The sequence below is a fragment of the Rattus norvegicus genome, chromosome 13 (assembly GCF_021556685.1).
Source record: "Rattus norvegicus strain SHRSP/BbbUtx chromosome 13, alternate assembly SHRSP_T2T, whole genome shotgun sequence".
Taxonomy (NCBI): domain Eukaryota; kingdom Metazoa; phylum Chordata; class Mammalia; order Rodentia; family Muridae; genus Rattus; species Rattus norvegicus.
The window spans coordinates 80989477-81003966 of record NC_141546.1 but is presented as its reverse complement, the minus strand read 5'-3'; the positions used below and the strand labels follow the sequence as shown (position 1 = coordinate 81003966).

The following is a 14490-nucleotide window of genomic DNA, read 5'->3' as shown; positions in this document are numbered from 1 at the left end:
AGGAACAGGAACCAGATAGGAAGCCAACAGTCAGGGAAAGGAGAACAAGCCAACACGTGGAGTTGGTAACTCCCAATTCCTCTCATTCTTACATTACATTAACTACAACTCAACGGTGCAGGTCTTTTTTCATTTACTCCCGTTCTCTCTTTGGTGTTATCCCTAGTTTTCAGATGACAAAATTGAGGTCTGGTCTTCGCATGCCTTGACATGTACCTCAGAGGGGTTAAGCAATGTGTTCTACGTAGACGTAGTTGACAGTCCAGAACATCTACCCAACGGTCAGCACAAAAGGATCACGTTGTCCGCTGGCAGGGATGGTGTTTGTACTGACTGCCAACAGAATCCATTTCTTCCACCCCTTTCCTCGTCAATGAAACTCTCACATCCTTTCTTCAGTTCGTGGTCGAGTATTTAACAGGTGTCTACCAAGGCAAGATAAAAAAAATGCATGGAGCCTGCTTCTTACAGGGCTTATGGACATAGACTGGGCTCGTACGTGCCCTTAGCTCTTTCTGTGTGTCACAGGGGTACTGTGCACATGAATACATACCTCAGATGCTAGAATAGCTGTTGGATCCCCTGGAGCTAGAGCCACAGGCCATTGTGAGCCACCCTATGTGGATGGTAGAACTTGAACTCAAGTCCTGTGGGAGAGCAGACAGCATTCTTAACGGCTAAGCCATCTCTCTGCCACCTTGCAATCCTCTAAATCAAACTCCAGGTAGACTCTTTCCCAGCAGAAGAGAAACAAACTTGAGATTTTTATAGGAGAAGAATTAGGCCCGGAGAGTGTCTGGGAAGCAAACCTGCTGTTGGAGAGCACCCTACACCTCTGTAGCAGCCATTCCACCTCCTTATCGGAGGTGGCAATCAGAACAGGCTAGATCAGGCTAGATCAAGCTAGATCAGGCTAGATCGGGGACTCTGTGCATCCCCTCCCCAGCAAGACAAACATCTTCCTTCCACTTGTCCCTTCCCATTCCCAACTCCCTTTTGTAAAGCCAGGAACACCCCTGTGATTATCCCCGTTCATTCACCACTGTTCCCAGAGCACGACTCACTGCATGAGCAGGAGCTGTAAATGCACGCACAGGTTCGAAATGTATTGTTGTAATAATACCTCAGTTAGAATCCCTTCACCTGCTTCGTGTGAAACCCCAAGTGGGGTAAAGTACGTCTTGTGAGCGGTAAGTAATGAGGAAGCGATGTGCCCTTTGTGTAATGGTTCCCAACTCATAATCAGAGCTCTCTGAGTGATCGCCACTGTTGTATACCTTTCCCCTTGGTGAGTCACCCGTACTTTGTCATCTCATGCTCTGCTGTTGAGAAGCATCTTGATTAGAAGTTCGTCGTGAGAGACAAGAGCCTACAAGTTAGCCCACAGAAAGCAGGAGTGATTCCTAATGACTGAAGCTAATTGATTGATTTTAGCGATCATTCTAACAGTGAGTTAAAATCATTACATGCTAATAGGTTGATAAGGAAAGGGATAGAAATGATGGGAGACTCACAAAGAATTGGGGAAAAAACACCCTTTGACTAGTGCACAGAGCAATTTTCATGTTAGCTGTACATCTGAGAGGGGTTTTAAAAGACTGACTGTGGCTTACATGTTCCACGATTCCAGGTGGGATGCTCCCCCGTGTTTTGGAACTCTGTGCTGTCATGGTCATTCACCCTAACCACCTTCAGTCCTTCTGCAGATACAGCCAGAGTTCTGCCATTCTGATCTAACAGCAACGAAACACCTTACTGGCTTCGCCATAACTTAATAATCCTGTTCCTTTGTGCCCTTCCTGTTGGTCTTATGCTTATTGGTTCTTCAGTCCTTCCTTCCCGTGGGTCTTTGCACCCCCGCTAAGGGGTTAAACAAAAAAAGGCAGGTGAGACATTGAACCCTCGACTAGAATATGAGGAAAGAAGTCATTTTTAGAAGCTTCCAACCTCCTCCTCCTCCTCCTCCTCGACATTAATATCACCCTTTCAATTCCCACAAAGCCACAGCTCCTTACCAATTCCTGCTTCCAGAAGTTTCTTCCCTTCCCTCCTTACTTCTCTGCTTGCCTTTCTCCCTCAAAGCTCAAGGAACGCTCCTCTTTAACACAGAACGATGTTGCTATTGTGGGCCAGACTCGAAACATCCCCATAGACTGGCACACTGAAAGCTTGGTCTCCAGGGCAGCCATGTTCAGAGGAGGGACCTTGGGGAAGATATTGGACAGGAGGTCTCTGACCTCACTGATTGACTGATTAATTAATTGATAGGGTCATATTTTGATGGGCTACTGGGAGATGGCAGGAAATGTTGAAAGTGGGAGAGTGTGTCCTTGAGGCCATGTTTCTGGAGATGATAGCTTGTCCCTCTTGTCTTGCTTCCCATCTTCATCCCTCCTTTTCTCCCTTCCTCTATCCTGTCATCTAACTTGAGGTCAGCCACTTTTTTTGCTGTACTGTGAGTACCCACAATGATACTCTGCCTTATGTTGAGCCCAGAGGCAATGGATTAAAAACCTTGAACCAAAATAATTCCTCCCCCACCCCACCCCCCCACCCCCGTTTAAGTAGGTTTTTTTTTCCCAGCTGTTTTATTCCACCGACAGAGGCTGACTAACACAGTTGTTCTAGGGTTTTAGAATTGATAATACATTGATGTGTTAACCCCTGGGGACATCCAAATTGACAGGGAAAATGTGTTTTTATCTGCAAGAGGGGAATTACAAGAATCTTCCTGTGTCATAGTAGTTTGTAGGGAAGGTTGTAGGCAGGGTTTTAAGTCTCCCATGCAGATGTTGCCTTTTGTGTCACCTACTACAGGTGAGTACCTGCTGGGTATCAGGATGTACACGGGAGGGCTGTCAGACCAGCCTGGACTTTACAAGAACAGTAAGATTTCTCCACTGTCTGGGATTGCCTTCACTTCAGATCCCCAGGGCTCAGCAAAGGCCCTAAGGCACCAGCAAAGTTCTGGTAAGTGTTCTTTGACAGCCTGGCAGAGCCATAGATAACTTTCACACAAGAAGGGTGGGTTGGTAATTCAAGACACTTGAGGGAGGACCTATCCTGAGTTACTAGAAAGCGTCTCCACATATGACATGGACACACCTGGGCAGTAGAACTTGCCAACCATGGAAAAAGCCATGGGCCAGGGCACTGCAAAACACTAAGCACGTGAATGGAAATTCCATTCAGATTTTTTAAAATGGATATTAATAGAAATTAGAAAGGTGTATGTTTCAAAGAAAAGAAACTGCCTGAATATAAAATAAAGGACCCAGAGAGCCCCTCCCAAAGAAGGGAAGTCCAGCCTTCAAGAAGTCCTAAGTGGTAATAAGAGAGGTCATTTAAGCCCCCTGCAGAGCTAGGGTGTGGAGACCCAGCGTGAGGCCTCAATGATTGCTTGTAAATAATTAAGATTTGTTAAGGAGATAACAAGCAGTCTCCTGAGAGGGAAACAGAAAGTAATACAGCCCAGGCAGATAATGAAATGCTCCTGGAGTTGGCTGCCTAAGGGCACACAGCACATTATGGGAGCCCTGGGGAAACTGGCAGGAGCGTGGCCACTTAGAAAAACCCATTTGCTCAGACAAACCACATATTCTTGCTTAGGGAGGAGATGCTGGAGGCCAGAAGGGACACAGCTTGGGTTAGGCAGACATTTGGGTGAGGAGAATGAATGTGTCTAAGAAGGAGGAGGCAATTCTCACATGCAGGTAGGTTTGCCCTCCTCCCAGGTAGAGCAGTCCAAGTGCTCAGCACGGGACAAAGAAGGGAGAAGCCACCGGGAGGTTTTTTTTTTTGTTGTTGTTGTTGTTGTTGTTTTTAACTCTATATTTGTTGAACTGTTGGGTCAACATAGAGCTTTAGGAACCTATAAATTCAGGTCAACTCGATACATTTCTTCTAAATTCCTAGACCTGTGCCAGGCCTAGCAGAACTTGCAGGGTTCGGTCATAGTCTATAGTCTCTAGAGGCCGCCCGACCACAGCCAGTCCTTATCGTTCTACCTTTCTGAGTATAATCCGGATGTTGACATGAATCTCTCTCTGTATGTGGAGGCTCCTTCTTTTACCAGCTGGTGTTCTCTAAGAGGACTCGGTGCTTCAGACTATTCTAGTAAGTGCCACTCACTGGCTCAATGCCCAAGAGGCCTGCCTCTTGGCTGGATACTAATTAGGGCTTTGTTGATTGAGTGGCTTGTGGCATAATCCCTAATAAGAAGCAGGTAGATGTCACTGTCAACCAGTACCCTAATGGAGCCTAATAGAGTATTAGGAGTAAGTGTGAGAAGAGAGAGATGGGAGGGGGGAGGGAAATCAGGGAAAGGATTTTAATGGGAAAGCTTATTGAGGAGGCAAAATTGGATATAGCCCTCGAGGGATGGCATTCACCATGTTGAGTTGTGTGCAGAAGGGAAAGAAGCAGGGGGTAGGGGTTGTGCCTACAAAACCCACAATCCCACATGAGCACAGACACAGGGTGAGTTCTAAAAGACAACAACCCAGAAAGACAGCATCAATAACAGCTATCTTGGGCTTTGGGCACCAAAGGGCAGTTTAGGGATTTGCCTCTGGGTACATTCATCTGAGTTTCCTACAATGGACAGACAACACTGTTCCAGCTACAAAGCCAAGAGGTGGAGACTGCACAGGGACTACTGTGTCCCAGAGTGTTCCTGACAGAGTGTATGAGAGAGCTAAAGCCAGACAAAGACTCTGAGAAGCTTTCTCTAGTCCCCACCAGACTCAGGATGGAGAGGCTTGGGAAGCCTACAGGTTAACGAAAGTGAGCTTCTACATAGGAAGAGTCTGAAGACAAAGGAGAGACCAGAGGAAGCAGAGCATCCTGGGCAGGAGCAGGAACACGGGCATCATAGGAGGATCAAGCTCACTCCCAGTTTTACCCACTCCCCCGCAGGGCACGTATTAGCAAGCTGGTGGGCAAGGGAAGGACAGCGAGCTCTGGGACACTCAAGCCACACTTTATTCTTCTCCAATGGACTGGGTGACCGTCCTAACCGGAAGTGTCTGTCTAAAATTGTGTCTGCGCCTGCCTGCGTCACGTCAGATGCCTGTGGCATGTCTGACTCACCAATGCAGAAGACAAGGAAGTGGCCCAAAGGTTAGTGGGTGGCGGAGAGGGAGCATCTCAGGAGGAAGGCCATTTCCAAGGGTAGTAGTTGGTGCCCTGGGTAGGGGCCTGCTCTGAGGACAGAGGGATCTGGGAACATGGCGCCGAAAGCAGGGAGAAGGCAGCAGGGGAACAGAGTTGAGTGCTGCCAATGTAAGACAGCTTGAGGGCTATCGCCCTCACCTTCAAGTCTAATATGTCTCTGGAAACCATGTTCTGAAAACTGGAATTCCTGCACTGGGTGGAGGGGTGAGACTCCAGCTGTGGGAGGAACAGACTCCGGCCACTCTTCAGCTGCAAGATGTGCTAGCTAGTCCCTCTCACACGTCAGACTCCAGACAGATATGAGTCAGTCGTGGAGTGGGCAGAGTAAACTTAGAATAGCCAAGCTTGGAGAGGCACAGGAGACAGTGAGGGCTAGCAGGCCTGTTGCCTGGGAAGGGGCAAGAGAGCAGGCATTGCATTCATTAACAGCACCCAGCAGGGCTCCAGGCTCCCTGCCAGAGGTGGGAAGCTGATGGTAGCAGAGACAGGCCCAGTTCTGCTCTCTCAGAGTTCAGTCCTCTGGGTGAGTCAGATGGCAATAAATAAATAATCTCAGAACAAATGTGAAACCACCGTGGTAACAAGTGCCCCCTCCCCCACACATACCACACGTGGTGAGAGCAAGTGCCTCAGGAGTGGGGACGCTGTCCTGGGCAGAGGCTGGGGGATAATCAACAAAAAGAAATAGAAGACAGGAGGTGTGTGAAGTAGGCAAGGGTCAAAGAAACAGGCAGGGCATAGCATAGCAACAGGACCAAAGACACACACACACACACACACACACACACACACACACACACAGAGGCACTCCAAATAAAACACAAAAGCCAACTGACAAGAGAATACTGGGTCCATGAAAGCAGCTTTGGACAAACCAGCTACTGGGCTCCCTTTCAGCCAGATTACCTATGGCCACCCCACCAGTACCTCCCTATAAAGCACTCTATCTAGGGTCTCATCACTGACATAAACACGAGTCGAGCCCAAGCCTAAGCGGCCATGACAACAGAGTGCAAAAGAGGTTGAGCAAAATGAACAGGTGAAAAAGACCTAACATCCGCAGCAGACACTTGGCTTCAGGTAAGAAAGCAGGGGCCATCAAAGGTGACTTGGCAAGTTATGATAGACCCAAAATTCTTTGAAACTGTTCTCGTCAAGAATCAAGGTTTGAGGCGTGGCAGTAGTGGCAAAGACCTTTAATCCCAGCACTTGAGAGGCAGAGGCAGGCAGATCTCCAGCCTGATCTACAGAGTGAGTTCTTGGACAGCTGCCGGCTACATACTGAAACCTTGTCTGGAAAAACCAAAAAGACTCAAAGTTTGGCTGAAGGTGTAGCTCGGTGATAGAACACTTGTTAGCATTCACAAGGCCCTCCATAACCACCAGAGAAAGAGAAAGGGGGGAGGAGAGGGAGGGAGGGAGGGATGGAGGGAAGAAAGGAAGGAGGGAGAAGAGAGAGAGGGGGAAGATGGGAGAAGGGAGGGAGGGAGAGAGGGAGAGAGGCAGGCGGAGGGTGGGTGAGTGATGAAGAAAATAAACCATTTCCCAGGGGTGGTGGCACTTATCTATGATCCCAGCACTTGAGGACAGAGAGACAGAGAGGCCTAGAGAGTAACATTCCAGGTCAGCCTGAGATACACAGTAACAACAAAAAGAATCGGACTCTTCACTCCTCCCTTGAGTTTCAGCCTATGACTCCCTGAACAGTAGAATGCCACACGGCCTCCCACTGAAGCTTTGAGGAAGCTAAGGCTGCACTGTGGAAGGCCACAGGGAACAAAGCCAGAGCCAGCACCAGCTGGCCTGCCACAGGCGGTACCAGCACGAGAAGAGGTTTTCCACCCCCAGGAAAGTCACCCAGCTAAGACCCCTCTCAACTCCAGCTCTGCGGGCAAACTAAATATTAGCATTATAATTTCGAGTAAGCGGTAAATTTGAGATGGCTTTTTGCACTGCAATGGAAAAGGCAGGAGATCACTGCTAGGTCTTCGCCTTCTGTCACTAGATGGACAGAGAGAGCATCAGATAGCGGCACAGAGAGGTGACTAAGGACTTAGGCTAGGGGACTCACAATGTGAGTTGGGCTGTAGCTGGCGAGTTGGAAGTCTTTAGAGACATATGAGCTGGAAGTTGTCTGTTGGTCTTACAGGACTCTAGCTTGTAGAGAGGTAGGGTTGAAGACGGGCATTTCGGAGTTTTGAGATTAGCTAGGAGTGAAGAACAACGGTGCAGATATATTCACAGAGGGATGCTGGAAGAACTGAGTATCGAGAGCCCTGACAACAAGGGGCAGAGGAGGGTGAGGCTACAGAAGCATGAGAGGACGGAGGACCCCATGGAAGGAAGCAGAAGAGCATGTGGCTTGGACCACATCTTCATCCTCTTAGGAAGGAGGGAGAGATTAACAGGAAGGCACACTGCTTACAGGCATGCACAGGGCCAGGCTCACTGGCCTTCTGGTGACCAACATCGCAATAATCACAATCGGGTTCCATGGAGCCCTGGGCTGGGATCTCAAAGGTTTCACCTCTCAAGCTGTGGTCCCTGAACAGCTTCCCACACAACCCCTGCCTGGGAGGCTCTCCATACCCCTCCCTTGACCTTCCATCAATACCCATTGGATAAGGTCCCAGGTACCCTGAGTGAGCGTTGGAGCGTAAGAATGCAGGCAGCTGGCTTCCCTGAGTCAAGACACCCAGCCAGGGACCAGACAGCAACTCTCAGGGATGACACCAGACGATGCAAAACTGAGAGTAAATTCACACTCAGGGTACCAGGGCATTGACGAAACTTACCGGCCACACTGTACTTTGTAAGTGTAACCCAGGCTGCTTCTCAGAACCACGTGGGTGGTTTTTAATGGAGAAGCACACAGTCTGTCTGGATTCTGATTCAGAAAATAGGAAGGATCCTAGTGGATGTAAATGAGCCAGGGTTGACGGCCCTGACCCTGCCACTCTCCACCTGGGAACACATCCCTCTTAGGTTGGTCACTCTTCACATTGTTTCCCCTCTGGGGCCCGAGACAGATGTTAGCTGGGACATTGTAATTCCAATCGCATCTCTGACAGGCAGAATTGTGCCAGTGAGCACTGGCCTCTGCCTTGTGCCAGCAAGTGATACCTAGGCATCAGGTGAGAGGAGGTGGACCTTAAGGATTACACCCAGGGCCCTGAGCAGAGGGGAGGACAGGATGGGCCTTGCACTTCACTGCCCTGGCTCTGGCCCAAAAATTTTCTTGAGGTTGAGAGCTCCCGGACACAAGGGAATTCTCCAATTTGACTGTTATCAGATAGATATTCATGCCTGAGGCTGTGCCCTCCCTCTCACTGCCCAGCCTGGGCCAGGGAACAGTACAGAGCTTAGACTCTGAGCCCCCACAGAGCAGACACCAGGGAGTCCCCAGGCTGTAAAGCCAACTTCAGAGAGGCAAGTGGAGAGCAGCACTTTTAGGAAAACTCACCCTGCTGTGTGGGGACTGTGTGTCTGCTGATGACGGGCCCCAAAAGATTCTAATGTGGAGAACAGCCTCACCAGACCAACGACCAGAAAACAGACTTCCTAAAATCCCACTGTGGCCCAACACCCAGGGGGTTACTGAAACCTTTTAATGTCTGGATAGAGAGAGAGAGAAAAGTTTTTTTTTCTCACCTAGTATAACACTTTGCAAGGGTAGATTTCCTTATTTCTATATGAAAAACAGTATTTTTTCTAGTTTAGCATAAAGGCAACAAAGAAATTCACTGTACTTCTAAAAGGGTGTGTGTCTATATGTGGTGTGTGTGTGTGTCTGTCTGTGCATGTGTGTGTGTGTGTGTGTGTCTGTAAATGGGTATGTTTATGTATCTGTGTTTGTGTGGTCTGTGTATGTGTCTTGGTATATGTCTTTGTGTATCTGTTTTTGTCAGTGTGTATGTCTGTGTCTTTCTATGTATCTGTGTATGCGCCTGTGTATGTGTGTCTCTGTGTGTTAGTGTGCTTGTATATGAGTGTCTGTGTGTCTGTGTGGGGTGTATCTGTATGAGCGTGTCTGTATCGTGTGTTTGTCTGTGTGCGTGCAAGTGTGTGCCTTGAGTGTGTCTGTGAGTGTATTTATGTCTGTGTATGTGTCAGCATGATGTGTGTGTGTGAGTGGGTGACTGTGTATGGCTGTGTATGGTGTGGGTGACTGTGTATGGCTGTATGGTGTATGTGTGCGTCTACATACACCAGTGTCTGTCTTTGTGTGTGTCTATGGGGGGATGTTTGGGTACACGTGTATTTATCTGTTTGTGTGTTTGTGTCTCTGTGTGTGTTCATGTATGTCAGTGTCTGTCTGTGTATGTGTGTGTACGTGCCTGTGTTTTATATTGTCAGGTCTTGGCTCCTGATCATGGACTCTCCCTCTGGAGCTTTCCAGGTAGAATCTTCATCTTTCAGGGGATCAAGTGGCTGAAATTTGTGCACAAACTGGAGGGTTTTTCTAGCAGCCTCTGAGGGGAGCGGGCAGGCACATGTTGGCTGATGGGTGATAATTGGGACTCATCCGAAGTGACTTCCGTGTCATTTCCTGGCTCATTTTGGTCAGATCGGAGCTGTTAGATGATGGGTCACTAGTGTGTCATTGACTTCTGGTGCCTGCATTTGCTCACTCTAATAATAGCAACGATAATACCAGTGTGCCCTTCGTGGTCCACAAGGGGCTCACTTCTAAGGTCTTTGCCTTTAGAAACACAGTGCACACTGGATGCATTGTAAATTAGCCTCTGGGTTTTACAGTCCACGGCATGACACCGAGCTTTCATGAGGTGAAGTAATTTGCCCCTGCTCCAGTAGACAGAAGAGGTCCTCAGAGTGAGGCATTAAAATGGGCAGGGCATCTGCCTGATGGGAAAGTATAGTTTGTCAATTACTCTTTTAGAAACATCAACTAGAATAATGAAAGCAGGCCGGCCATCTTTAGTTGTGTGTGTGTGTGTGTGTGTGTGTGTGTGTGTGTGTGTGTGTGTGCGTGTGTGTGTGTGCGTGTGTGTGCAAGATACAGAGGCCAGAGGAGGATATTAAATGTCTTCTCCCTCTCTCTTGACTTCAGTTTTTGGAATCACTTACTGAATCCTTGTCTCAGCCAGGCTGGCTGTCCATTGAGCTCCAAGTTCTGCCTGTCTCTGCTCCTCGGGGCCGGAGTTTTGGTGTGCATGGCTATCCCAACCTTTTTTTAATGTGGGTGCTAAGGATTTGAACCCTGGTCCTCAGCAAACACTCTGACCCACTGAGTCACTGTCTCAGCCTCTTTTGTCATTAAAAATAATTCTGGGGCTGGGTAGAGGGCTCTGAGGTTAAGAGTCTTGTTGCCCTTACAGAGGACCCAGATTAGATTCCCAGCACTCACATGGTGGCTCACAGCCGGCGTTCATAACCCCAGTTCCAGGGATCCAACCGACATGCATTGATACACATGTGCTACATGCATGCATGCTAGCAAAAACATTCATATATATGCATTAAAGTAAAATAAAAATGAAAAAAAATCTAAGGTGCCAATTTATACCACCTCTGAGTATAGCCTTTTATAATAACTTCCATCTCCCCAAAGTTCAGTGAGCCTGGGGCTACCTCATCAGCTCAGTGACTCTCTCCCAAACATCAGCACAATCTATGATGGGCACAATCAGGTAGGGAAGGTGACCTTCTGTGATTCCTGCCTAGGCTGCCCCTCACACAAAAGCAGAAATCGATGCCTGCCCTTGAAGCCTAAGGGAGAGCGCACTGTCCAAAGGCTTTTTGGTGTAATCTGTGACGGCACCCGGGATTGGCAATGATTAATTATTCCACCCCTTGGCAGAGTGGTTTCCTCTGCCCCAGCACTCCAGCCCTTCCTCCTAGAGCAGGTAGGGTCGTGGAAGAAAGAAAGGTGGTGGGCATGCAGTTCTGAGCAGAGATGGTGGGGGAGAGGGGAAAGGGTGAGGGTAGAAGGTATAGTTTATCAATATGTCAGGAAACACACACACACACCACACACACATACACCTCGATGCCCAACCCCCACTAGTGCTGCTGGCTGGGTTCACCCAGAGGTCACATGCCTCACCCTCCAGAAGGCCACCAGCCTGCTGCAGGCAGTTCAGAATTAAGGACATTTCTCATTCTGAGCTGAGCAAGTGACTGTGTTCTCGGTTTTTGGTATTTCCCTGAGCCAGTGTTACTTCTTTTGTGTGTACGTGTGTGCGTATGTGTGTGTGTACATGCGTTAGTACCAGGCTGCAGAACACAGGGCTTTATGCAGGGTGTGTGCATGCGCAAGTGTGTGTGTGTGTGTGTGTGTGTGTGTGTGTGTGTGTGTGTATACAAGCATGGAGAAAACTCTTGGCTCAGGAGAGGGTCAGAGAATCCCTGAGTCGAGTAGGGGAGGGCGGCCATGTCCTTTCAGCCTCCCTCCCCTGAGGCAAGCATCCTTCTTTCAGATATGATGGCTGAGGTTGACGAATCCAGACTTCCCACCCCTCAGGCATCTACATGTGCCCATCGAGGAGCTAAGTAAATGAGGGAGTGGACTGGCCATCTAGGCTGATGACAAGGGGACAAGGGTGTCTGCCTCAGGAAAATGGACCCTCCTGCCTATAGAACTGGAACCAGCCAGGCTGATTAGCTCTCCCTCAAAGCCTTGATCTGATCAAGCTGTTGTCCTGCCTAGCAGAGTGGCCTTCACTTCAAAGCCAAGGTTCTAAGATGGGCTGGAGAGGAAGCCCCGGGACCTAGAGGAACTGTGCTGGGTGGCGGCCCAGGTGGCTCTGGGCTTGCCAGGGTGTATTGAACAGTGGGTTAACCAAAGCCCCATGGGCTCTGCTTCCCAGGCTCCTTGGGGCTCCAGAGCTTCCTGTTCCACTCTGACTCCCTCTCTGTGGTTCCTGATCTTGGAAGCAGGCCACTGGACAAACACTCTGAACTAGGGTCTCTGAGCTTAACTCCTTCTCTCAGCCTCCTGGTCCAGTCCCCAAGTGTTCAGACACCCTCACACACCCTGCCCATCTCCACACAACTGCTTTGCTATTTAGCACTTAGTTTCGATTCAGCCACAAACCCATCAACTGCTGAGCTGGGGAGGAGGGATTCTGCTTCAGAGCTGTCAGTGGTCAGAGTGGGCCAGGTAGGGCTCCCAAGGGCCCGTGCATGCCAGCTTGTGGCTCTATACAGGATATTAAGGAAGTTTTTCACTCTTTAAGTTTCCTATAGGTGGCATAGGTGCTAACATGTTTACGGTTGTGTCTTTCCCGGCTTTAAGGAGACAGTTAACAACAAACAAACCAGATCAATGGTTCTCAACCTGTGGGTCGCGACCCCTTTGGTAATGGAATGACTTTTTCACAGGGGTCATTTAAGATCGTTGGAAAACACGGATATTTACATTACTTATGAGTCACAACAGTCACAATTTTGCAGTTATGAGGCAGCAATGGCAATTTTATGGTTAGGGGGTCACCAGAACATGTGGAACTATATTAAAGGTTCAGTACATTAGGAAGGTTGAGAACAACTGCCCGAGACAGTAAATCTACTGAGATCCACACCCTGGCTTTTTGGGAACAACACTTGATTTCAAATACTGTGTCTGACTCTTTGAGTTTCTCATAACAACAACGGGCTGGGGGTTGTTTAGGAACTAACAGAGACAAAGACCATTTTGATTTAGGAATAAGCCTGGAAACGGCCCCTCCAAACTGTACAATGTATAGCTCTGCTCAGTGGGACACAGCACTGCAGAGACCAAGGGAGGTGAGAGACGCTAGGACAGCCTCTCCTTCAGATCATACCCCTCGCCATTCCCCAGGTCTGGTAGGAGAGGGCTTACTCACTCGCACAGAACATCCACAGCACAGGTCCCACCGTCCCCAACATGGTCTTGCTCCTTTTCTGACACAAACCCAGTCTGGAACCGGCAAGGCACTGGACAGGTCTGGGCTGTCTGGTTAAAGCTACCCTCTGGCCCGATTCAGTCTGTCGTCCCGGTGACTCTCCTCCTGGTCACCTGTGTCAGACTGGGCCCACATGCCCCACCCAGTCAACGGACTGGCAGGTGAGCTCACCTATGGGTGAGGCGTCTGCTCCACCTACTCTAGGAGAGACCCCTGGAGCCGGCCATCTTCCTACCTTCTCCCTCTTTAGTAGGAGTGCAAAGTCCTGAAGGTGTGGGCCTGTCATAACTGAAGGGATGTTGTTGCCTTGTAATAAAAAGGGAGCAATCTCAGAAGCAAAAGCTAGTAAAAGCAGGGCGTTGCCCACATTTGCCGAGGCACATCAGGACCCAGTATTGTTTCTGTCTCTGCCTTTCCTCTCTGACACCCACACTGGGACAGAAATGTGGTGGTGGAGGACACAGGAAGTTCCTGCGATCAGAGCTGGTACTATGCCTGGGAAAGTAGCAAATGCACAAGAAACCAAGACGATAGTATGTCTTAGCTCTCCTGTCTCAATTTTTTAACACCAAAGACTTACATCCTGGAAGTCCTGAAGTCTCACAGTCCCTACACAATTGAGATGTTTGTTTCCTTCAAATGTGAGAGATGAACCATAGCACATTTTACCACAGCACTCGGGAGGCAGAGGCAGGCAGATCTCTGAGGCCAGTCCGAGTTCCAGAACAGCCAAGGAAATCAGTAGGAAATATCTCTCCAGGAGAGCTACCTGACCAGGTTCTGCCACAGATACTCTCTACATTATAGAGTATGTACAAATGATATTATGCTGTTTAAATATTTTTCACTTAATAAAATACCCTAGAGCCTTTTACATTCATACATTTGGCAGTACCGAGTTCTGTTTAACGGCTAATAAATAATTATCACACCGGGTGTTACCTCTTCCAAGTTTGTTCATATTTCTACAAAGTTATTGGTCTTGGGTCTCCTGGTTTCTAGAGGGTCTTTGTGATCTTGAGAAACTCACTTTTGATAAAGTGATTACAATAAATGTTTTCCTGGGTGCCATCTTGTATTACAAATTCCCTGTGGAAATTACCTGCAGTGACCATTTCTGGCTACCGAGCTTAGCTGGCTTATGAAGTTGTTGCTTTCCATTTATCACCCTTTGCAGCTTAGCTGACTTATGAAGTTGTTGCTTTCCATTTATCACCCTTTGCTTAGTCACCGCATAGCATTCCCTTACTATGTATGATAATTTTCAGGTTCCAACATTTCTTGATGCCATTGTCAGATTATATTTCTCAAGACAGATCCTCTGATGCGGGGTCTCTAATCTGGCCCTATTGCTGACTCTGTAGACCTTAGGAAATGGAAACATCTATCTACTCCTTACAGATTGTCTGCTAAGGTATGGTAGGAT

At 48.5% G+C, this 14490-nt stretch overlaps 1 protein-coding gene across 2 annotated transcripts in view; it reads right to left on the bottom strand.

Moving 5' to 3' along the window:
• Positions 1-13514, bottom strand: part of Gpa33 (glycoprotein A33) — a 37270-nt gene extending 23756 nt beyond the window's left edge. Inside the window, exon 1 of one of the 2 annotated variants that reach the window (XM_087581266.1) lies at positions 13236-13514. In XM_087581266.1, the coding sequence (XP_087437392.1) occupies positions 13236-13350 (115 nt within the window). In that variant the 5' untranslated portion in view covers positions 13351-13514. 2 annotated transcript variants of the gene reach the window in all.
• Positions 13515-14490: the final 976 nt, after the last annotated feature.